Consider the following 23,359-nt stretch of genomic DNA (forward strand, 5'->3'; position numbering starts at 1 on the left):
GAGGTCACTTTACCTGCTGGAGAACGAAGGTTTTCATAGCAGCGATGAGGGGCACAAAAGAATGAAGCACAAACACAGCAGGAACTCAAAGCCCCCGGGAGGACCGCTACACCTCTCCTCAGTGCTGCCAGGGCGGCCGGCTACAGCTTTTCCCTATGACTGCCCCTCTGCCTCGAGGCCCACTAGGCTTCTCTGTCCCTTGGTGAGTCTGCCTGCCACTCCCCACACCCCCTCTAGCACGGAGGCTAGGCAGAGGGCAGAACAACGCCAGGGAGGCTGGTGGAGCGCTGGGCAGCTAGAGATGGCAGCAGGCGACATGGACACAACAGAGCTTGGGAACTGCCAGTCTGCTCTGCCCCAGAACTTTCTGACCACTGGCTGGCAGAGCAAGGGAAAGTGGTGCTAACGTCGCTGAGCCTCTGCCTGCGTCTAGACTCTAAACCGGCCTAAGCCCCTCGCTCTCCTGTGGCTGCTGCTCTGCTTTCCTCCTCCTTCCCTCTCTCCTGAGGGCTCCTTCCTCCCTGTCACTCTGCTCCTCCTCTCCTCTGCAGAGGTGGTCTTCTCCCTGCCCCTAGTCCCTTCTCTGGAGCTCCAAGGTTTGAGTTACTGCCATGTGAGTCCAGACCTAAGAGCAAAATAGTGTAATTACCAAATTCCTCCAGGACAAAGACGCCTCGAACTGTATTGCACTTTTTAATGTGATTCAGCTCTATGAAAACCTGCAAGAGAGGGAGGGAGGGCGGGGTAAGGCCCAGAGGCTCCACCCCTGCCCAGCAGAGCCCACTCTCCCAGCCTCAGCCCCACCCCCACACAGGAAACCTAGCTCCCAAAGGGAGGACAGAAGAATTCACACACACACAGTCAAAAGCGCTAAGAAGCGAAGATAGCAGAAAGGGCATGTACCTTCCGCTCCTGGCCGGAGGAGAAAGCATGGGAGAGAAATGAAGGCGTTAGTTTTAATGGTCAAACCCAACCCAGAGGCCCTTCTGCTGGCCTGGGCTGCCCACCCATACCTTCTACCCAGGGCAGTGCTCACAGGACACAGTGCCCCCGGCGTCCCCCATCTCAGCCCATAGGTCTCCACCCTTCCATACATCCTCCTCCGGCGCAGAGGGCTGGCACGGGCACAAAGCTTCCCTCAGACTGTCCTTGGGGTGGGAGGTGTTGGTATCTTCCTTGACACAGGATCCAGGACCTCCCAAGAGTGTGTGGTGACAACAGCAGCAGCTTGCTGAGTACCATCTGGGAGGTTTACGAACACTACTCCTATGGCTTTCTGGGTGGCCCACAGTTTGCCCCCATCTTACAGATGAGGAAACAGGATCAAAAAGCATATTGCCCATGAATAATGAAGCTGAACTTCAGATCCAAGCACATCTTGACTCCAAGTCTGTACTTCTCCCAAACACTGCTGGGAGGGTCTGGCGCTTCCTCTACCCCAACTGCCTGCTATACAGCAAAAGACGGCTGCAGGTCACTTCCCCATTATCAGACTGTGAGGTCGGACCCAAGAGTCACAGCCTTCACTCCTGCTCTCCTTACAATGCCTCTTCTAGGGACCTCAGTTTTCACCACTAAGCAGTCGGTGTAGGCTAGTAAATGTCATACTACATGGTGTACCCAGGGGGCGCCCCAAGGGTAGGACAAGGAGATAGGCAGAGCATCTGGGGGTAGTTTAACAAGAGCTGTCTTCAGAAGGGGAGGCCGCAACACTGAAATGTGGTCAGAAGACCCTCCCCAGGAAGTGCCAGGACCTTTGTGGTCAGAAAGTACTTGATTAATCCCCTCCTTGGGCTGATGGGCTGATTCTCAGGTCTTTAGGGCTACTGCCAGTCCAGGCCCCAGACTGGAAATACACTCAGGGGCTGCAGGAAGCCTGCGCAGCCGTTTCTGTTACCCCAATCTTCCCAGCTAGACTCTGAAGAGTGAGAACTAAACTGGCGAACAGATGGAGAGAGCCATGGCAGTTGATGTCCACCTCCCCTGAGTGTCTGCTGCTTGGCCAGGGGTTGTGGGGCCTCATGTTGGGATCTGGCTCAGAGCCTCGGGAAGAGGACATCAGGGAAGGGGAGGAAAGGCACTTGGGTGAAGAGTCAGAGCCGGGAACGGACCTGGGATGTCGCGCTGGCCTCAGAGGGAATTAGCTTAATGAATGTCCACTGAGAGAAAAAGTTAGCATCGTGTTAAAAGACCGAGAGAGGGAAACAGTCAGCTCCGGGGTGGAGTCACAAAGAGGGAAAGATGATCCTGAAGTGCTCTCCATCAAAGGGAGGGGCCTGGGGCCTGGGGAATAGGTCCCAGAGTGGGAACACTCAAAGGAAGAAAAAGAACAGAAGAATCAGCAGAAAGAAAAAGCAATGAACACACACGCTTAGAGGACAGAGAGGCCACACGCACACACCAGAAATCCGTGAGATGAGCCAGTCTAGACTCCCAAAGCAAAACCACGGAGCGAAGCACACCCTGGGAACACAGGAAGGCAGAGACACGCAGAGGGCCAAGTGAGACGCTCCCACTCACACTGTGTGAGTCTAATGGAAGGGGTGGCACGGCCACCACACCTCATGCTCTGTCCCAGCTCCCCACAGGCTCCCTGTTGCACCTTCACGGAGCCTGGTGGTCTCACCAAGGTCACTGTGCCCTCCCTCTGATTTCTCTCTCGGCCAGCTGTCCAGTCCTCCCTCTGGTCCAAGACTCCCTTCGTGCTCACTGGGAAAGCACTGGGACCTGGCCACTGATCCTTATTGCAGGTGGAACAACAGGGCCAGGTAGCCTTGTGCTGCTGCTTGCACCTACCTGGTTATGCATGAACTTGAGATTGATCCCTTCCAGGGTGACCTGCAGCAAGCCACCCTCGCCTGTCTTCATGTCCTGCACAGGGAACTCGCCGCCTAGTTCAGGCCCTGCAGTGAGGAAGGAGGTTATCAGCTAACCAGTGAGGCGGTCAGCTCACTGCAGCCCGGCTCCTGGCCAGGCCTCCAGCACTCTCAGGGAGTGTCCTCTCCTCACCGGGTTTGATGCTTTGTTGTCGGGCAGCAGCACGCTCCATGCTGTCCTTCACGCAGTAGTACAGCTCCCGACACTGTGGCACAAGGGGAGAGAGCACCCTGTCATAGCAGCCTTCAGGGTTCACTGCCCCCTGCTCTTGGATGGCTGCTGGAGGGTGAGGCCAATGCCAGGACTCAGGGACAGCTTTAGTTATCCCACACAACAGCTGGGGGCATGGAGTTTGGAATTTTAACTTCCCAGAGAGATGCTCAATACTTGGCCCTCGACGCCTATCCGATCCCCAACCCAGAGACCCTGTGTACCTTCTTAGTATAAAACTTGTTCAGCTGGGTCTCAGAGCCATTTCTACGCCACAAGCACAAAACCTTGGTCTTGGGACAGTAGGTCATGTTGATGAGCTTCTCATACCACCAGCGCTCATACACTGTCCCGATGTTACTCCGCAACACCACACAGTCATCGCACACCTGGAGGAGTGCACAAAGAGCTCAGTGGGTCTGCTCTCTGACAGACTCTTCCATCCCAGGCCACATGGCATGTTTCCCACAGGGAAGAATGGGAACACTGATGCCGGGAGCTGCCATGCCAGGTTTTCTGCCTCATATCTAGGTGGGGACACAGAACTGCTGGATGTAAAGTCTTCTAGACTCCATTGAAAGAAATGGAGTCACTGAAAGGATCCTGTGCACAAGGAAGGAGGCCTACTCTCAAGGCCATGGGTGCATAATACTTCCTCTATCCTCTACAAAGTGTTCAGAGGACATTGAATGCTGCCTCCTTTTTTTTTCCTTTTCTCCTTTTGGTACCAGGGATTGTACCCAGGGGTGTTTAACCACTGAGATACATCCCAGCCCTTTTTATTTTGTTGCTTAGGGCCTCGTTAAGTTGCTGAGGCTTGTGATCCGCCTGCCTCAGCCTCCCAAACTGCTGGGATTACAGGCGTGCATGTCTTCTCATGGCTGTGTATAGGATTCAGCTCTGTTGACAGACACAAAGGCAGGTGATTATGGCAGACTTAACCAAGGAGAAAAAAATGGAGCTAATATATTTTCTAATCCTGGCTCTGCCCTAATCCTATAAAAATATCTTTTAAAATGAGTTACATAGGCTGGGCATGGTAGCACATGCCTATGATCTCAGCTATTCTAGAGGCTGAGGCAGGAGGATTGAAAGTTTGAGGCCAGCTCAAGCAACTTTGCAAGGCCTTGTCTCAAAAGGCTGGAGATGTAGCTCAGCGGTTCACCTCTGGGGTCAATCCCCAGTACCACACACAAAATAATTAAATAAAATGAATTACACACATGACACATGAACAATGCTTATAGCATAAAAATTATTTCAGTATAGGATGATATAAGTTAAAAAGCAAAGTCCCCTTCACACTCTCCTCTTGTACAACAGTTTCCTCAGGTAGACTTATCTGTTCTCAACGCTTTAATTACTGTGGGGAATATTACAGCATACTGGTTAGAGACGCAGGTCTATGGTCAGACTGCCTGGGGTTTGCTGTTTTGCAGTATGAGGGACCAACCCAGGGCCCTACACATGCTAGGCAAGTGCTCCATCATTGAGCTCTGCTCAGCCCCGACCACCTGGGTTCAGATTCCATCTCTCCCATTGTCTGGCTGTGTCACCTTGAGCAAATTTACCTATCTACATCTCCTCATGTATAAGGTAAGGATCATAAGAGTAACAATTGCACAGAGCCACTGTGAAGACTAAATGAGTTAGTTAATGGGCATTTGTGGTGTGTGTGTGTGTGTGTGTGTGTGTGTGTGTGTGAGAGAAAGAGAGAGAGACAGAGACAGAGAGAGAGAGAGAGAAGGGAATAAGCCATGGGTGTTCTACTGCCAGCCTGTTTCTTTCTTTTTTTTGTCAGTCCTGGGGATCAAACTCAAGGCCACTTTACCAATGAACCATATGCCCATATTTTGATTTTTTATTTTGAGACAGGGTCTTGCTACGTTGTGGAGTCTGACCTTGAACTTGCAATCCTCTGCCTCAGCCTCCTGAGTAGTGGGATTATAGGTATGTGCCTCTGTGCCTGGCAATATAAAAATCTTAATGTGTGAGGCACATAGAAGTACCCCAGTTAGCTGCTATAATAACATAAGAAATATAATTATTATTACTGCCACGTTGATGGGTTTTTGTTTTGTTTTGGTAGCAGGGATTGAATCTAGGGGAGCTTAACCACTGAGCCACATTCCCCAGCCCCCCCCCTTTTTTAATATCTTTATTTTGTTTATTTATTTTTATGTGGTGCTGAGGATCGAACCCGGGTCTCACACATGCAAGGCTAAGCCACAACCCCAGCCCTGCTTTTTTTTTTTTTTGAGAAAAGATCTCACTAAGTTGCTTAGGGCCTTGCTAAGTTGCGGAGGCTGGCTTTGAACACACACTTCTCCTGCCTCAGCCTCTCAAGCTGCTGGGATTACAGGAGTGTGCCACCAAACCCAGCTTTGAAGGTTCTTAAATCTCTCCATATGAGGCCTGGCCTCCTGAGCTCTTGACCTGTCTTTATGTGGATACCTCATATGCAGCCCCTCAAACTCACCTTGTCTAAATCTGAATTCAGCATCTTCTCTTGGACAGATCTTCCTTCTAAGTCCCCTACTGCCATAAATGACACCATCATTCACCCTACTGCTCAAGCCAGAAATGAACAAGTGATGCATAAATCTTTCCTTTTCCCTATCACTACATCCATCATTGAATCCCATCATTCCATCTTGAATATCACTGGACTGCTCTTCCCTTCCCTCACTGTAATTGTCACTCTTATTCCTCCTTCAAGTGTATGATCAAAGATCACTTCTTCAGAGGGGCTGTCCACAATTCCCACAGTCTCTACTACATATTCCCATAACTCCTGCCCCCCAAACATTTTCTCTTATAAAGCTCATTCTACAACATTCTTTGTTTAGTTATTTAACTTCTCCAATGGTTTGTCAACTCTAGAAGGGCAACAGTCATATTTACTACTATAATCCACACTCAACACAGTGCCTAGCATATATTAAGTGCTTCATAAGTATCAGGTCAGTGAGTAAGGAATACATGAGACTATCAGGTTTAAACTCCTACATAAGAGATTACTGGAGTTCTAAAAGCTTTCTAAAGAAAGGACTGAGCCAGGTACAGTGGCACACACCTGTAATCCCAGCTACTCAGGAAGTTAAGGCAGGAGGTTGGCAAGTTCCAGGCCAGTCTCAGCACTTAGACCCTGTCTCAAAAGAGCTAGGGATATAGCTCAGCAGTAGAAAGCCCCTGGATTCAATCCACCAATAACGCCCCCCCCACCCCTGCCAGCAAAAAAGGTGGGGGTGGGGCGATTAGAATGGCAGAGTAAGAATTAGAAATGGGTTCTAGGCCAGTAGGACTCCCAGTCCACCTATGCTGCTGGTGGAAATGTAAACTGGTAGTCTTTGGGATGGCAAAATGGCAGACTCTACTAAAATTTTAAATATATATAAGCTTGATCTGGAAATTTCATGTCTAGGAATATATTCTATAGAAATTCTCACATCAGTGTGCAGAAATATATGTTCAAGGATATTCAATGAAGCAATGTTAAAAAAAAAAACAGTGGGAAGCACTAGTTAAATAAATTATGGTATAGCTGTATAATACCAAAATGGCTAAGCATCCACTTAAAAATGTAGAAAGATGGCCAGGCACAATGATACACACCTGTAACCCCAGTGACCTGGGAGACTGAGGCAGGAAGATCACAAATTTGAGGCCAGCCTCAGCAAGACACTGTCTCTAAATAAATAAATAAATAAATAAATAAATAAAATAAAGAAAAAAAAAAAAAGAAAGAAAGAAAGAAAAGAAGAGAAAAAAGAAATGAGGATGTTGTTCAGAAACAGAGCACTTCTGGGTTCAATGCCCAGGACTGAAAAAACAAAAACAAACAACAAAACAAAATGATAAACCATAGAAAGATGTTCATGATATATTAAGTGGAAAAAAAACAAATTGTGAGCCAGGTATGTTGGTGCATGCCTGTCATCCCAGCCACTCAGGAGTCTGAGGCAGGAAGATGTAGAGTTCGAACCTAGCCTCAGCAACTTCGTGAGGCCCTAAGCAACTCATCGAGACCATGTCTCTAATAAAATATATAAAAGGGCTGGGATGTGGCTCAGTGGTTAAGTTCCCTGAGTTTAATCCCTGGTAACAACAACAACAAAAAAGTAAATTGTGGGGTGAGGATGTAGTAGCTCAGTTAGTAGAGCACTTGCCTAGAGTGGGTGAGACCCTTGGTTCAATCCTCAGCACTGCAAAACAAACAACAACAACAAAAAGAAAAAATTATACATTAATGTTGGTGGTTTAATACCACTTTTATTAATTCTAAGCAAATAAGTTGTATTTATACAAATATGCAATTTTTAAAATCTTAAAGGATTCACACAAAACTTTTTTTTTTTTTTGGTATTTGGGGTTGAATTTAGGGGTGCTAAACCACAAAGCCACATCCCCATCCTATCTTTTTATTTTGAGACAGGGTTTTGCTAAGTTGCTGAGGCTGGCCTTGAACTTGCAATCATACTGCCTCAACCTCCTGAGTTGCTGAGATTATACCGTATGTGCCACTGGACCTGGCATTTAATAATTTAAAAAAGTCTTCCCAAATTGCTGTCTGATGGTGTGGCCAGCTCACTGTGCTGAGAAAGGCTCAGAGCCTCTTGGTAGTCAGTTGGTGACAGGGTGGCCAATGTGCTCTCTTCCTTGCCATGGCAACACTTCAAAGCAGAGGCATGTAGGAGGGTAAGGCATCCTGCCCCAACTCCAGAGACTCAGCATGAGGCTTGCTGTACAGTGCAGTCTTTTTTATTTTTTATTTTTGAGGCAGGGTCTCCCTAAGTTGCTGAGGCTGGTCTTGAATTTGTGATCCTCTTACCTCATCCCCGTAAGTAGCTGGAATCAGAGGTATGTGCCACCACAATGACTTGGCTATATTTAAGAGAAAAAGAAAAGAATCACCTGCCACCTCTACTGTGGTGCAAATGTCTTAAATTAGTCCTCAACTCGGAGAAACTCCCAACCAAATTCTTACACCTCAAATGGTGACATGAAAATGACTCTCTTCTCAGACACACTGACACATACCCTCCTGATTCCAGAGTATACACTCCTGTGTTTGGTGAACAACCTGTTCAAAAATCAAATTCAACTAAACCAAAAGGGAACAGACAACATGTAGACTGTTTAATTTTAATAACTTACATAGAAGTTGTACCCAGTCTCTAAAATTACTTATGAGTTCTATTTTTATTTTATCAATTTATTTATTTTAAATATTTTTTAAAATATATATTTTTTTAAGTTGGACACAATATCTTCATTTATTTATTTTTATGTGGTGCTGAGGATCAAACCCAAGGCCTCCCACCTGCTAGGCAAGCGCTCTGCCGCTGAGCCATAAACCCAGCCCTTTAAATATTTTTAATGTATATTTTTTAGTTGTAGATGAACACATAGTATATATTTTTTTTTGTGGTGCTGAGGATTGAACTCAGCGCCTCATACATGCGGGGCAAGCGCTTTACCACTGAGCTACAGTCTCAGCCCCCATTTTATTTTATTTTTAATTTATTTTTGCAGTACTGGGCCTTGAACCAGGGGCATGCTACCATTGAGCTACACGCCCAGCCCTTTTTATTGTTTTACTTTGAGACAGAGTCTAGTTAAGTTGCCCAGGCTGGCCATGAACTTGGAATCCCCCTGTCTCAGTCTCTAAAGTTGCTGGGATTATAGTCATGAGCCACGGCCTGGGGAATTTCCATGTTTTTTATTCTAAAAATAGATCTTTTCTGGCCAAACATGATGGCCCACACTTGTAATCCCAGCAATTTAGGAGGCAGGAGGATTCCCAAATTCAAGGCCAGCCTTGGCAACTTAGCAAGATCCTGTCTCAAAATAAAATAAAAAGAGCTGAGGATGTAGTTCAGTGGCAGAAGAACCTGGCTTCAATCACAAGTACCAAAAACCAAAAACATGGAAATGAAAACAAAAAACAGTCAATTTCCATGAAAATACTGGAGTGGAGAATGCTTTTACTAATTATTAATCAAAATCCAAAGCCATAAAAGCATTCTGTTAACTAATTTACATAAAAATAAAATATTTTGGGGGCTGGAGATGTGGCTCAAGCTGTAGCGTGCTTGCGTGGCATGCATGCGGCTCAGGTTCGATCCTCAGCACCACATACAAAGATGTTGTGTCCGCCGAAAACTAAAAATAAATAAATTATTGGAGTCTTTAAAAAAAAAAAATAAAATATTTTGGGCTGGGGATGTGGCTCAAGCGGTAGCGCGCTCGCCTGGCATGCACGGGGCGCTGGGTTCGATCCTCAGCACCACATAAAAATAAAATTGTGTCCACTGAAAACTAAAAAATAAAAAAAAAAATAAATAAATAAAATATTTTTACATGCAAAAAAAAATATCATACATAAAACCAGGAGACAAATGAGGTACTTTACAGTGGCTGGTTTAGGCTGCCCACATCTGAACCATAAGAGAGGACCCTGTGAGGCCACAGGAAGTAACTATATAGCACCATCTAGGAAGTATTCTTGCCAAAATATTGATTTTAAAAAATTTTTAATTTTTATTTATTTAACTTTAAAATATATTAAAAGGTAAAGAATCATACTAACCAAAATTACAAATATTTTTCCCTTTAATCCAGCAATCCCATTTCCAGGAACTCTTACAGATACAACTGCAATGTATGAAATTAAGCAGGGGTTGAACCTAGGGGTGCTTAACCACTGAGCCACATCCCCAGCCCTTTTTACTTTATTTTTAAATTTTGAGATAGGGTCTCACTCAGTTGCTCAGGGCTTCATTAAGTTCTGAGGCTGGTTTTGAACTTATGATCCTCCTGCCTCAGCCTGTGGAGCTGCTGGGATTACAGGTGTGTGCCACAGTGTCCAGCAAAATATTGAATTGAAAACTGATCAAATCTCTAGAATGCGGTAGTAGTTTGTAAGAAATACAAGACACAGAGAAACAGCAGCAAGGAGATGCAATCAGCAAGAAGTCTAAAATGTGAGCTACTCCACAGAGCCAATGATTCAATTTCTTCAACAAAATAAATAGCAAGCAGGTAGAATATATTAAAAGGTAGTTAACAGTCATATCAACCAAATTTACAAACGTACTGTCCCTTTAGTCCAGCAATCCCATTTCCAGGAATTCTTACAGACACAACTACAATATATGAAATTAAGCAGGCACAATGTCAATCATAGTAGCACAAACTGGATGCAACACAAGGATCAATACGTACTGACTGGCTAGATAAATTATGGCACAATCACACAGTGGGAAAAAGGACATAGAAAGAACAAGAAATCTCTTTGTTCTGTTAGAGAGGACTGCCAGGATGACATTTAATGAAAAAAACAAACACTGGTATAGACCAGTGAATATAATGCGGCATCTGACTGTAAGAAAAGGGAAAAATAAGAATTTACCCCCAGATCTGTTTGCATAATAAAAAACACTGGAAAATACAAAGGAAACCAACAAAAGCTGTTACCTACAGGATGAAGAGGAAAGGTGAGTGGGGAATTGAGTAGAAGAGGACCAGGATGAGTGTAAGACCTCCCAATATATGCTACTTCATGGACAATGTGACTATATCACCTATTTAAAAAAATACACAGACACACAGGAAATGGTGGGGAAAAACCTATCACATTAACGTAATTATTTGCAAAATTTAATAACTGGATTATGAAGATAAATGAGATAAATGGGAAAATTATTCTGGCACCAGTCCTAGGAGCTCCTTATGTCTTTCAAATGTTCCTTTGGGTTCCCAGCATGAACCAGTACCTACCTCCATGAAAAAGATATCTCCATTTGTGTCTGTCCCTGCATGCACCACAAATGTCTGCTTCTTCATGTGTCGGCTGCCACTGGATCGAATAGAGAGATCACGTCCATTCTGAGGAAAGAGAGATTTTTAGGACATTCATACATCCCTTTTATACATGGCTCTGGGCCAAGAATATCCTGTTCAGCAATTAAATTAACATCATCTCATCTTTCAACACCTGGCCACCAGGAAAGTAAGTGTTCAAGAACTTTTTTTTTGGGGGGGGTGCGGGGGTACTGGGGATTGAACTCAAAGGCATTCGATCACTGAGTGACATTCCCAGCCCTATTTTGTATTTTATTTAGAGACAGGGTCTCACTGCTTACCACCTTGCTATTGCTGAGGCTGGTTTTCTTTCTTTCTTTTTTTTTTTTTTTTTGAGAGAGAGAGAGAGAATTTTAATATTTATATTTTTTTTTTAGTTTTCGGCAGACACAACATCTTTGTTTGTATGTGGTGCTGAGGATCAAACCCGGGCCGCACTCATGCCAGACGAGTGCGCTACCGCTTGAGCAACATCCCCAGCCCCTGAGGCTGGTTTTGAATTTGTGATCCTCCTGCCTCAGCCTCCCGAGTGGCTAAGATTACAGGTGTGCACCACCACACCCAGCTCAAGAAGTTTTTGGTCTCAGAACTTCTATACCTCTTAAAAATTACTGAAACTGGAAATACAGTTCAGTGGTAGAGTGTCTAGTACTCTCAGGCCCGGGGTTCAATCCCCAATACTGCAAAAACAAAAGAATTTCTACGCTATGTGCTAGCAAATTTAGGCTGAGGCAGAAGGACTGGCAGGAGGCCAGTCTCAGCAACTCAGAGAGACCCTTAGCAACTTAGTGACTGGGAGTATAGATCAGTGCTATAGCATGCCTGGGTTCAATCCCCAGAAAACAAGAACAAAAAATTACTAAAGATCCCAAAGAGCTTTTGTTTATATAAGTCATATCTACCATACTAGAAATTAAAACTAGGAATTAAAAAAATGTTTATTAGGCCAGGTGAGGTGGTACACGCCTGTAATCCCAGTAGCTCAGGAGGCTAAGGCAGGACGATCATGAGTCAAAGCCAGCCTTAGCAATGGGAAGGTGCTAAACAACTCAGTGAGACCCTGTCTCTAAAATAAAATACAAAATATGGCTGGGCATGTGGCTCAGTGGTTGAGTGCCCCTGAGTTCAATCCCTGGTATGAAAAAAAAAAAAAAAGAATTAATAAACTTCTTTATTAAGTGCTGGGGATTAAACCTAGGGCCTTGAGCATACTAAGCAAGCATTCTATCATTGAGCTACACACCCAGCCCCATTAATTCATTTAAAAATAAATAATTAATAACTACCAAGTATGTGGTAATATAAATAACATATCTTTTTTTTTTTAAGATGGACACAATACCTTTATTTTATTTATTTATTTTTATGTGTTCTGAGGATCGGACCTAGCAGTGCCTCAGATGTGCTAGGCAAGCTCTGTTCCACTGAGCTACATCCCCAACCCTAAATAACATATTTTTTAAAAAAATATATTTTCCCCAACAACAACAAAAATGAAGAGTGACCATGTTTTACATTTTTGCAAATCTCTTTAATATTTGACTTAATAGAAAATAGCTACATTTTCATATCTGCTTCTGCACTCACCCTGTTATAACATGTTGCTTTGGTTAAGGTGTATGAAGAAAATCTGACTTTACACATACCAGTTTGGAAAAGGGAGAAGAATTTTAATAGCCTTTTTGGATAAATATGCATACTCTTCTTTGCCACTATACCAGAACTCAAAATAGCAATTTCTTTTTTTTTTTAATTAGTTGTTGATGAATCCTTATTTTATTTATTTGTATGTGGTGCTGAGAATCGAACCCAGTGCCTCACGCATACTAGGCAAGTGCGCTACCACTGAACCCCAACCCCAACCCCAAAATAGCAGTTTCTTAAAAGTTAGTCATTAGGTAGAACCAGAAAGCATATCAATGAGCATTTCATAGTATTACACTAAAATCTACCTGTCTAGATTATATTTTCAGTGCTTCTTTTATCCATGCTTGAACTTGTAGTATCACACACACACTGTATTTGTAAAATCCTTCTCATTACACAATGTAAAAAAAAAAAAAAATTCATTAATGTTATCAACAATCTCATTAGAAAATATCTCTTAAAATATTGAGATAATTCAAGCTCAAAAATCGCCCAAAATACTCATTTTCATTTGTAAGCTTGAATCTTATCATTAGTAAAAGTACTATCTAGTGTTTTCCTTTAAACTGGCTCACCTCTATTAATTTTGGAGAAAATGTCTGCTAAATACTCAATTCTGAATAACCATAGTTTGTTAGTCATTCTTTCAAGTAAAAGTAGTGATCCATGAACAAAGCTAACAGTTCATCTTGCAATTCAATCTGTTTATCCTCAAAACATTCATCAACAGAAATACAGTATGCATACTTCCCATTTTGTAACTCAGCATATTAAAGACATATGATCAGTGATAAGAGGTTTAATAAAAGCAATGGTTTTCATTGATTTATCAAGGACATTCACAAGTGACAGATCATGGAGGTGAGGCTGGGCTAGCACAGTTTGGAGTCAGGGTGTTAAGGCGTCAGCAGTTTACACACCACTGCTTTTGCAGCATCAGTGAAAATGTAGAGCCAGGAAACAGGCATTTTACTATCATAATGAAAACAGTTTTTACTTTGTAGATTCTCAGGAATCCAAAGATCACATGTAGAAACTTCTGCACTAGGTAGTTTCAGTACAGAATCCTAGTACAGAACATAAGGGCTAAAACCTCATCTAGACTACTGTCTTATCCTCAAAACTAGGGCTGAACTGGACTGCACAGTGACACAGATGAGAAATGGCCTTGGGGAAACCTATGCATTAGGCCAGAAGCCTAGAGGGGAGGATGGCAAGTGATCAAAAGGAGAGCCCAGGGGAGGGTCGAGCGATGCTCACCAGGTTCGCCAGCTGATCAAGCACCTCGTTGATTTGCTGGCTATACCCAAGTCCAATATGTGACTTTCCCATCAGACGTCGCACCTTCTTTCGGATGTCATTCTTGTTCACCTGGAAAACCAAGATAGAACGTTAATAAAGGATCTGCTCTACTACTTTCAACTGAGGTAGAGACAAAAGAATGTACAAGTGAGCTTCCTCCTATCTGACAGAAAGTGGGATTCTTTTATTTTTTTATTTGTTTTAATTAGTTATACATGACAGTACAATGACTTTGATATATCATACATTTGAATCAGATGGGATATAATTTCTCATTTTTCTGAGTGTACAGGTTACAGAATCATATTGGTCATGCAGTCACATATATACACACAGAAATAATAATGTCTGTTTCATTCTACTATCTTTCTTATCCCCACATTCCCCCCCTCCCCTCCCATCACTTCTCTCTGCCTAATCTAAGGTAACGCTTTTCTTTTTTTTTTCACATCTTCATACATGTATTTTGTATAAAGAAGTGGGATTCTGAAAGAACACATCTCTGAACATGGGAGAATGCTTTTGACTGGGTGTTCTGCCAATGTACCAGGGAGAAAAGTCCTGGTTCTATCTCTGGTTAGCTCCTGCAAAAAAGTGGCTCTGAGAGTGGACAGGCTTCAAGGGGACACTTCCTGTCATCCCCAAAAGATAACATTCACCCCTAAAGGGCTCCTCAGAGCATAATGTAGAAATAATGACTCAGAATGGCAATTCTGAGACTGTAGTAGCTGAGATCCTCTGAAGGTTAAGAATCACCATCTTTCCCCAACCAGTCAACTGGTGCCCCTGGAATTCAACAGAGTAGAGGGAACCTTACAACAGAAAGTGAGCAACCCAAAATTCTCTGCATTTGATTAACTGATCCCTTCAAATCTAAGGAGGCTGGGAAGAGCAGGAGGAAAGCTATTCTCAAGGACTCATTCTCAAACAACTCTCTTCTACCCACCAACCCCAAAATTATGTTTCCCTATCAGAGCAGGACTTTTCATCTGGAACCATACTTCTTCCACAGCTATAAAATCCAAGCACAACCATATCAAACATTACTTTGCTAATGGCTAGCTCTTTTTATAGTTGTTGAAAAATCCTATATGAAAACAGGCTGCTGCTGAAAAGTAAATTCTGAGCATCCTTTCTAAGGTTTTAGAACCTACTAAAAAATAAATAATCCATTGTATTATGTGTGAAGCTCTACTGGCATCCTAAGACTACTTAGGGGAGCCCACATAAAATTCAAAATAAACATAGTATAAAAGGGTCAATTACCTTTACAACACTCATTAGCATAACATCCTGGTAGTTTCGGCTAAAGAGATCCTATGCAAACTGATAGAGAGGAATCAAACTTTTCAATCAGAAAGAGATCCCCCGTAAGATGCTTTTTATCAGGGATACCAGGGATTGAACTCAGGGCCACTCGGCCACTGAGCCACATCCCAGCCCTATTTTGTATTTTATTTAGAGACAGGGTCTCACTGAGTAACTTAAGGCCTTGCTAAGTTGCTGAGGCTGGCTTTGAACTCGTGATCCTCCTGCCTCAGTCTCCCGAGCCACTGGGACTACAGGCATGCGCCACCTCACCCAGCTCCCCATAAAATGCTTTAATAGCTTCCCAAGGACACCTGAATTTAGGCAATAGGAACAAACCTCGCCCTTCCAACATCAGTAACAGCCAGACATACGCAAAATCAATGTTACCTTCATCAGCAACATGTAGGAGATGAGGTTGTGCAAAAGGGTTGCTAACAAGCGATCTTCATCATCTTCCAGGCGCTTCCGGTCATGTTCTCCCAGGGACAGGTACCTAAGCAGAAGACCAGGCAAAAGTCAGCCCTCAGGTAGGAGACCACTGAACTAACAGGGAGAAGGCTGGATTTGCACACTCCCACAGGTTTTTCAAGCTTCATACCTGTCAATCATTTCCTGGGGACCCTGATCCATACCCATCCCTTCTCTCTCTAACATCACAGCATCTAAAAACGCATCTTCCCAGAATTGCATTTGGTCCCATAAAGTAGAACGCTCTTTGCCTGTGTAGAATAAAGACTTTTTAGAGAATATTTAACATTGAAGGAATACAGCTGCCAAACAAAAATAAAGAGAGTAAACCCCAGACCAAAGAGAGTGATTCCAATCCATGGGAAACATGAACCTCTACCCCAGATCTAACACTCCTGCCACCAGACCCAGATGCTACCGAGTAAGTCCCAGTCCCTCCCAAGCAGGAAGCATGAACACAGCACACAAAGAAAAGTGGTTACTTATAGAAAAGGTCTCCATAGCAGCATCCTCTAACTGGTCCCACATCGATCCTTTGTCCCTTCCTGCCAATTGTGAGCAGGAAAGACCATGGCAGCAAGAAAGTAAAGAAAGGAAGACAGAAAGACAGCTATTGATTAATGCCAAAATCCAATCTCATCTAGTTTTCGCCTACTGCTTGTTCCAGATCCAATAATTTGCTTGCTTCAGAAATGAAATTTTATCCATTGTTAACATTGAGATCAGCAAAGAGCTAAGCAGCTACTGGCCAGTATTACCCTCTCCTCTGGCTGAGCCCAACTTTCTCTTTCAGTGTGAAGGGCCTTCCCAGTCCACTTCTCACCTAGGAGTCCCTCGTAGAGATAGACGCGCTGGCTTACATCTTCAGAAGAGCGAACTGGGCTGCCTGCCAGCTTCTCCTTTGGCTTCAGGCTGTGGGCTTTACCCTAGAGAGACAAGGTGATAGGTCAGTGAATAGGGACAAGGTAAACCAAACATCTCACCAAAAGGCTCACACCAGGCACCATCCATTAGCAACAAAAATTCCAGTGGCCTTGCTTGCCTCTAGGATTTGACTAAAAATCAATCTGATAACCCTGCTTTCTGTTACTGCCTCCCAAATAAAGTGATCAACCTTTCATTCTGACTTATCTTCACTCCTTAGACTCTGTATGACAACTTTCTCTTAAAAAAAAAAAATAATAACCAGGCAAATTCTCTCAAGATATTAGTAGAAAGCGAATAGCAGCACAACATAGTAGAAAGAACACAGGCTTTTCCTCATCACAGGACTACAGCAAGGAATAAATTTAATTTTTTTCTAGTGCTAGGGATTGAACCAGGGCCTCATACATTTCACCACTGAGTTACACCCCACAAGGATTAAATATGAAAAGCACTTAGCAGTGCCTGGCACACAGTTGGTAATTGATTTTAAAATGTTAATTTCTTCTATCCTACATCTCTTACTGCCTCTGAGAAGTATCACTAACTTCATTTGTCACTTCTGAAGTATTAGACTTTCTATTGAATCAAAAACATTTCTGCCTAGGTAAGATGTAAGTAATACCATGCCCTTTCGTAACACAGGGACAGAATAAGCAAAGGAGCAACTGATCAAAGGTTATTGGGCAATATCTAATTAGTGTGACTAAATGCCAGTTTCCTAGTTCACAGCCCAATACTTTGCTCAATGGGCCATAGAGAGTTAGCATAATTTATTCTTGTTAAAACAGCTCTTTGAACCAAGAAATTTAGGTGACTGCACTCAGCAACTCAACTGTACATAGATCCCTTGCACCAGCTTAGGACAAGTAAGAATTTGTCTCAGGAAGGTCTAGGAAAGGTAGCACAGAGCTGAATGAATGGCTTTCTGAAGACTGATATTCCATGATATTAATTTTAACATCCAGAACAGAAGCACATTGGAAGGATTTTAAATATTCTTGCTAAAACAATACTGAGCTCAGAGTTAAGGCCCATTAACTTGAGGGACCCTGATTCCCAATCCTATCCCAACCTTCACTCGGGAATCACTATTAGAAGAAATACATCTACAGAATGTCTTGGTAACCAGAGTTAAATAATTGATTTCTTTTAAATTTTATTTTCCATTCTCCCCACAGACCAAAGATAAGGATCTATGAGATCTTCTACAGAATACCCATTCTCTTCTCTAACAAAGAGGCAAGTGTATCAAAGTATTTAATGCATATAAAGAGGCACATATACACTTGCCTTACTTGTCTAAGGCAAAGACTAAAAAGAATTCATTTCATTACAGTTAGCCAAGAACTTTGGGTGACCTAGGGCAAGTTCTTTTTTTCCTAAGGCTTTGTTCCCCTTGCCTATCAGAAGAGACTATTTATAGCAATCTGTCGAATTACAAATTTTTGAGAGTGAGAATCATGCCTTATTCCTCTCTGTTCCTTTAGTATGGAATCTGGCACTTATTAATCACTTCACACGTTTATTAATGAGTAAATATTTTAAATGTTAGTAATGAAATACTATTTTTTTATAACTTTTTAAAGTTATAGATGGGTACAATATCTTTTATTTATTTATTTTTATGTGGTGTTGAGGATCAAACCCAGTGCCTCACACTTGCTGGGCAAGCGCTCTACCACTAACCTAAAACCCCAGCCCTGAAATATTGTTTGAAGGTACTATATAGAAATAGAGCAGTAACCAAAATAAAACTGGACTGATCCACAGTTAATATGTAGACTGGCACTAAATGAGAGTTACAAGGTTTTGCTTGGTCCATTTTAAATATGAGGATCACAGACTATGCCATGTGCATGCATGAATACATAACAATGAACTCCATTTTTATGTACAACTATAATGCATCAATTAAAAATCAATCAATTTTAAAATATGGGGATTATTACTACATATGATTCAAAGCTCATATCTGATTGAGAAGGACACTTAACTCACCTATGATTAAGGAAAGGGTTCTAAAAGTCTAGATCTTGGAGTCAAATTACTGACAAATGCCTTAAAAAACATTGTTCTTAAAGCCAAATATTATCTATACCTTACTTTACATTTTCCTTTTCTTTCTGGTGCTGGGGATGGAACCCAGGGCCTTGCAACTATAAGGCAAGTGCTCTACCACTGAACTATACCCTTCCCAAGTTCCATCTTTTCCTTCTTATTGTATCTCAACTTTTCATTCTTTTCTAACCTATTTCCCTCCCCCATTAAAGAAATGGTCTTCTTTTGTTAGTAAACAAAGCTTACAAAGATGGCACTTGTGGCAGAGTTGGTCTCAATTTCACTATCAGACAAAGTGCCCCGGGAACTTGCCAAGTGGGCACTGCCCTCACCACCTGGTCCATCACCTGCATTGCTGCTCAGATCACTGTCTGCACCAAGCGTTTCTCCAGAACTATTACTCACCTGGAAAGGGAAAAGAGGTAGTAAGAGATACTCCCCAGGGAAGGGCCCCAGAAATGTCACACTGTTTGAGCTCTCTGCTACAATAAGAAAGCATCAAATTTTATAAGTGAGTCAGGTGGCTTCTCTAAGTACTTGATTCTTCATAAGATGAGGAGAAGCCCTGTGAAATCCTGTATATGTGCACCTATGACAGGTACCTATCTCCACCATGAGACCCATGCTGACCTGAGACTAAGAGCACCCTCCAAAGAGAAAGAAGCCCCCTTTTCCAAAGGGGGAACCCACACTCCACCCACCAAGATGCCAGTGTGGTGTTCCCCTACCACGGTGCTAACTTCAGAATCCTGACTTGAGCTGCGGATCATAACAGGTGGACTCACACCGATGACTGAGTCTTGATCAGTTCTCTGCAATAAGATACAGGGACAGACATAGTAGGAGAGGTGTCCTACCTGCTCTCGGTTTCCCTCAGAAATACTGAACCTTCTTCCTTCTCCCCTCCCCACCCTTCTGATATCATCTCTAGAGAGGTCATGAGCAACTTCTTTTTTCTTTAAATATTTATTTTTTAGTTGTAGTTGGACACAATACCTTTATTTCACTTATTTATTTTTATGTGGTGCTCAGGATCGAACCCAGGGTCTCACATGTGCGAGGCGAGCACTCTACCCCTAAGCCACAACCCCAGCCCCTTATTTTTTCTTTGATAGAAAATTTATGACTTACATAACAAAAAAGAAATAATACACATTAAAAAATACACACTCATTGCAGAAAACACATGAAAGAATAAGGAAATAAGAATAAGCCACAAATCTGCCACCCACATTAACCACTGTTTTTCATAATTTCCTTTTAGTCTTTTTCTAAATACTTTTTTTTAATGTCTTTATTTTATTTATTCATTTATTTTTTTAATATGATGCTGAGGATTGAACCCAGGGCCTCATGCATGCAAGGCAAGTGCTCTACCACTGAGCTACAATCCCAGCCCTCTAAATACATTCTTATAATAAAATTGAATTAATATTGTATACCTAGTTTTGAAAATATTTTCCTGTGTCACTAAATTTTTGAAGGCACAATCTTTTTTTGGATTCGGGATTGAACCCAGGGATGCTTTACCACTAAGCTACATCTCTAGTTCTTTTTTATTTTGAAACAAGGTCTTGCTAAGTTGCCCAGGCTGGCCTCAAACTTGCAATCCTCCTGCCTCAGTCTCCTAAACTGCTGGAATTACAGGCGTGTACCACCACACTAGCTTGAAAACACAATCTTTAATAGATATTAATATTGTATCTAGTATACTCATTAAATCATTGCTCTATAATGGGATATGTTGTTTTGAAGTTGTTGCTTCTTTTTTGTTGTTGTTTTTAACTGAAGTTAAAATAGGGGCTGAAGGTGTAGCTTAGTGATTGAGTATTTTTCTAGCATGTGTGAGGCCCTGAGTTCAATCCTGAGCACCATAAAAATAAATAAATAAACAAACAAACAAATAGAAATGTGTTGTGAAATAGCAATTTTTTTTTTCTTTTTTTGTGGGCTGGGGATTGAACCCAGGGTATTGTGCAGGTAAGGCAAGCACTCTACTAACTGAGCTATGTCCCCAGCTCGAGATAGCAAATTTAACCTTAAATATTTTCAACAAGGTTGCCACAAACCTGGGAAGCAGATGTCAGGCTCACACCACTATCTGCGCTGATCTGTGATTTTTTCTCCTCTGTTTCACCAAGGTCAAAGGTAGGTTTGATTACGTCGGGCCCTGAGTAGGGGAAAACTTCTGTTACTCACACACAGAGGCTCGGGGCAGGCTGGTGAAGGGAGTGGGACAGCAGCACAGCCTGGTCCAAGACCTGTTCAGCATGTCCCAGTCACCTTTCCAGGAACTGCCCCTCCACCCCCAGGAATCACTGGAGGAAGAGGTCCCCAGGTACAAATTAGACCTGGTCTCAAGGGACTCTGCAGCCAACGTCTCAGTCTGAGAAAATTCTAAGCAAATCATCCTAAAACAGAAAAGTTTCCACAAACTAATGTCTAAACCACATTCCATGGCACCCAGAATCAGAGCTTCACTGATGCCGAGATCATTTAAGGGTCCCCAGGTCATTCAGTGCTTCCCACGCAGATGCACCCAAAGGGGCCAGAAAAGGTTAGGCTAAAAGAGAGGAACACTCACCTACCCCCATCCTATAATGCCTACATTTGAGGAAAAAAAATCCCATTCTACCCCACCCACCCACAATGGTATGGCAGAAAGACAGAATGACAGAAAGCCAGAAAGCGTGCCTAGGCAAGCCACCAGAGGGAGAGGTGGGCAGCTACAGACTCAACACAGAGGGACAGCAACCATCTCTGCCAACTGTGCCCACAGGCCTCCTAACGGTGAGGGAGCTATCAGCCAATGAGGGACTCTGCAATCAGCAAAGGTTCTCCCCACCAACTCTGCCACAGTAGAAAACCAATCTAAGGGATTTTACTCAGTCGACACCCTCACTGCTAGCTACAAGGGGAGGGGCAAGAAGCAGTCTACAAGCCATATACCTCGGAGTCACACACCACCTACCTGCTTTCAGTCCAATACCCCCCAAGAGTAAATTTGGGGTGGGGCTGACAAAGGGAGCCTGCCCCAACTGGGCCTGGGAAGTTGGCAGGTATGGGAGACTTAAGGACAGGAAGGGGCATTTGTTCCTTACTCTGTTTTTCCAAAGCTTTTTGCTTTTTCACTTCCTGGTGCTTGTTCCACAATTCTACCCCAGATGCAATGCAAGCAGGAGAGAAAGACAGAGAGAGTCAGAGGCTGGTCAGATGACGAAATGGAAACCCACCCACCCAAGTTGCTTCAGTCTCAGGCACAGGATTACCAATCAAGAGATACAAAGTATTTTTATTTGGGGGCAGGGAGGAAGAATCAAGAGATTCCAATGCCTTCCCCAAATTCAAGAAAAAAGACATCAACTTTCTAAAACTAACCCCAATGTGCCAACAAAAACCCTGTACAATATTCGAGCTGAAGGGCCCTTCATCAAGCTCCTTCATTTTGGCATGAGGAAACGGATCCTAAAGAGTCTGGAACATGTGCTCGAGAGCGCATAATTTAGGATCAGTTTGACTTCCATCACACCACGTTCTCTGCCAAACAAGCTGAGAACAGCAGCTCTTACAGACAACAGATAAGAGAGATGATCATCTCAAGCAGTCAAAGGGGTTCAGAAGCAGCAGCACCCATCTGTTTGACTCACTGGATTGGACAGAGGCCAACTCATGCAGGCAGTCAGCATCCCTCCTTCTTGCTACCCAAAAAACAAACTCCCCATCAGAACTAGAGCCTGCCCTACCAAGAGACCCATTCTTAGCCAGTCCTCGAGGGAAATGCCTCTGATAGAGAAGACAAAATAGTGAGACAAGTGTCTCAGTAGGGCAAAGCAGAAACAACACCAATTGGTACAGTTGTGTCCCTGGAAGGAACTTCAGGGTTTACTTAGTGTGACCTTTCTCATTTCCTAAAGGAGGAGAGAGAGCCCCTGTGAGGGAAGTTATTTGCCCAAAGTCTCATTCCTAGTTGGTGGATGATACAGGACTAAAACTCCAGACCTCTAGACAGGCAGGTAGGTACTTTTTCTAGAACATCACACCAGGCAGGAGAAAGCCAGGACTGAATGCCTCTAGGAGAAAGTTATCTGGCTAGTGAAAGGAGCTCTCTGAAAAGGGAAACGGCTCCTCATTACCATTTACGCAGACATAGTGCCAATCACTAACGGTTGTGGCAAAGAGGCATCAGCTGGAAGCATAATGCCCAGGCACCTAGAACCAGAAAAGACACAGCCTGGATGATGCAAGGTGAAGTAGGGAGTGAGCCAAACAATGGTGATACCAGAGAGTGAATGGAAAACTATCAAACAGGAGAAAGCTTTTAATGAAGTCCAGGAAAGGAAGGGTTTAAAGAAGAGCTGACACAGAAATATATACCTCTGAGGTCTAGAACCCAGGGAAACAGAGTCACTGGACAGGCTGTAGAGGCGCGAATTCCAGGGCAGTGTAATGCTTTGGATGGGGGAAAATTGGCTTCAGAGACCCAGATGACCATAGTTTTATAGCCCAAAGACATATCTATAAGCTTCCTTCTAGCCTCTAGAAACTCACATGGTCTCTTTGCTATATGAAGAATTTAGATGTAAATAAAAAGAGGGACCAGGAGTGTAGCTCAGACTCCCTGCACTAAGCCTCACAGGGACTCTAAACAAAACCTCTGTTCTTCCTCTGAGATGTCAGTGGGGTGGCTACAGAC

General features: G+C 43.2%; 1 protein-coding gene across 39 annotated transcripts in view; it reads right to left on the bottom strand.

Annotated features, from left to right (window-relative positions):
- The window catches only part of Madd (MAP kinase activating death domain), a 45,838-nt gene that overhangs the window by 2,495 nt on the left and 19,984 nt on the right, over window positions 1–23,359 (bottom strand). For 9 of the 39 annotated variants that reach the window (XM_071616193.1, XM_071616213.1, XM_071616206.1 and 6 more), the window contains 12 exons: window positions 20,736–20,836; window positions 19,368–19,478; window positions 18,913–19,071; window positions 16,505–16,607; window positions 15,812–15,932; window positions 15,601–15,706; window positions 13,861–13,971; window positions 10,870–10,977; window positions 3,312–3,476; window positions 3,010–3,082; window positions 2,797–2,903; window positions 650–719 (listed from right to left, as the gene is read on the bottom strand). In XM_071616193.1, the coding sequence (XP_071472294.1) occupies window positions 650–719; window positions 2,797–2,903; window positions 3,010–3,082; window positions 3,312–3,476; window positions 10,870–10,977; window positions 13,861–13,971; window positions 15,601–15,706; window positions 15,812–15,932; window positions 16,505–16,607; window positions 18,913–19,071; window positions 19,368–19,478; window positions 20,736–20,836 (1,335 nt within the window). Of the gene's footprint in view, window positions 1–649; window positions 720–2,796; window positions 2,904–3,009; window positions 3,083–3,311; window positions 3,477–7,918; window positions 7,972–10,869; window positions 10,978–13,860; window positions 13,972–15,600; window positions 15,707–15,811; window positions 15,933–16,504; window positions 16,608–18,912; window positions 19,072–19,367; window positions 19,479–20,735; window positions 20,837–23,359 lie in introns of those variants that run through there. The other 30 variants (XM_071616231.1, XM_071616230.1, XM_071616228.1 and 27 more) reach the window with 8 other exon arrangements.

Source organism: Marmota flaviventris, chromosome 9 (assembly GCF_047511675.1).
Source record: "Marmota flaviventris isolate mMarFla1 chromosome 9, mMarFla1.hap1, whole genome shotgun sequence".
Lineage (NCBI taxonomy): Eukaryota > Metazoa > Chordata > Mammalia > Rodentia > Sciuridae > Marmota > Marmota flaviventris.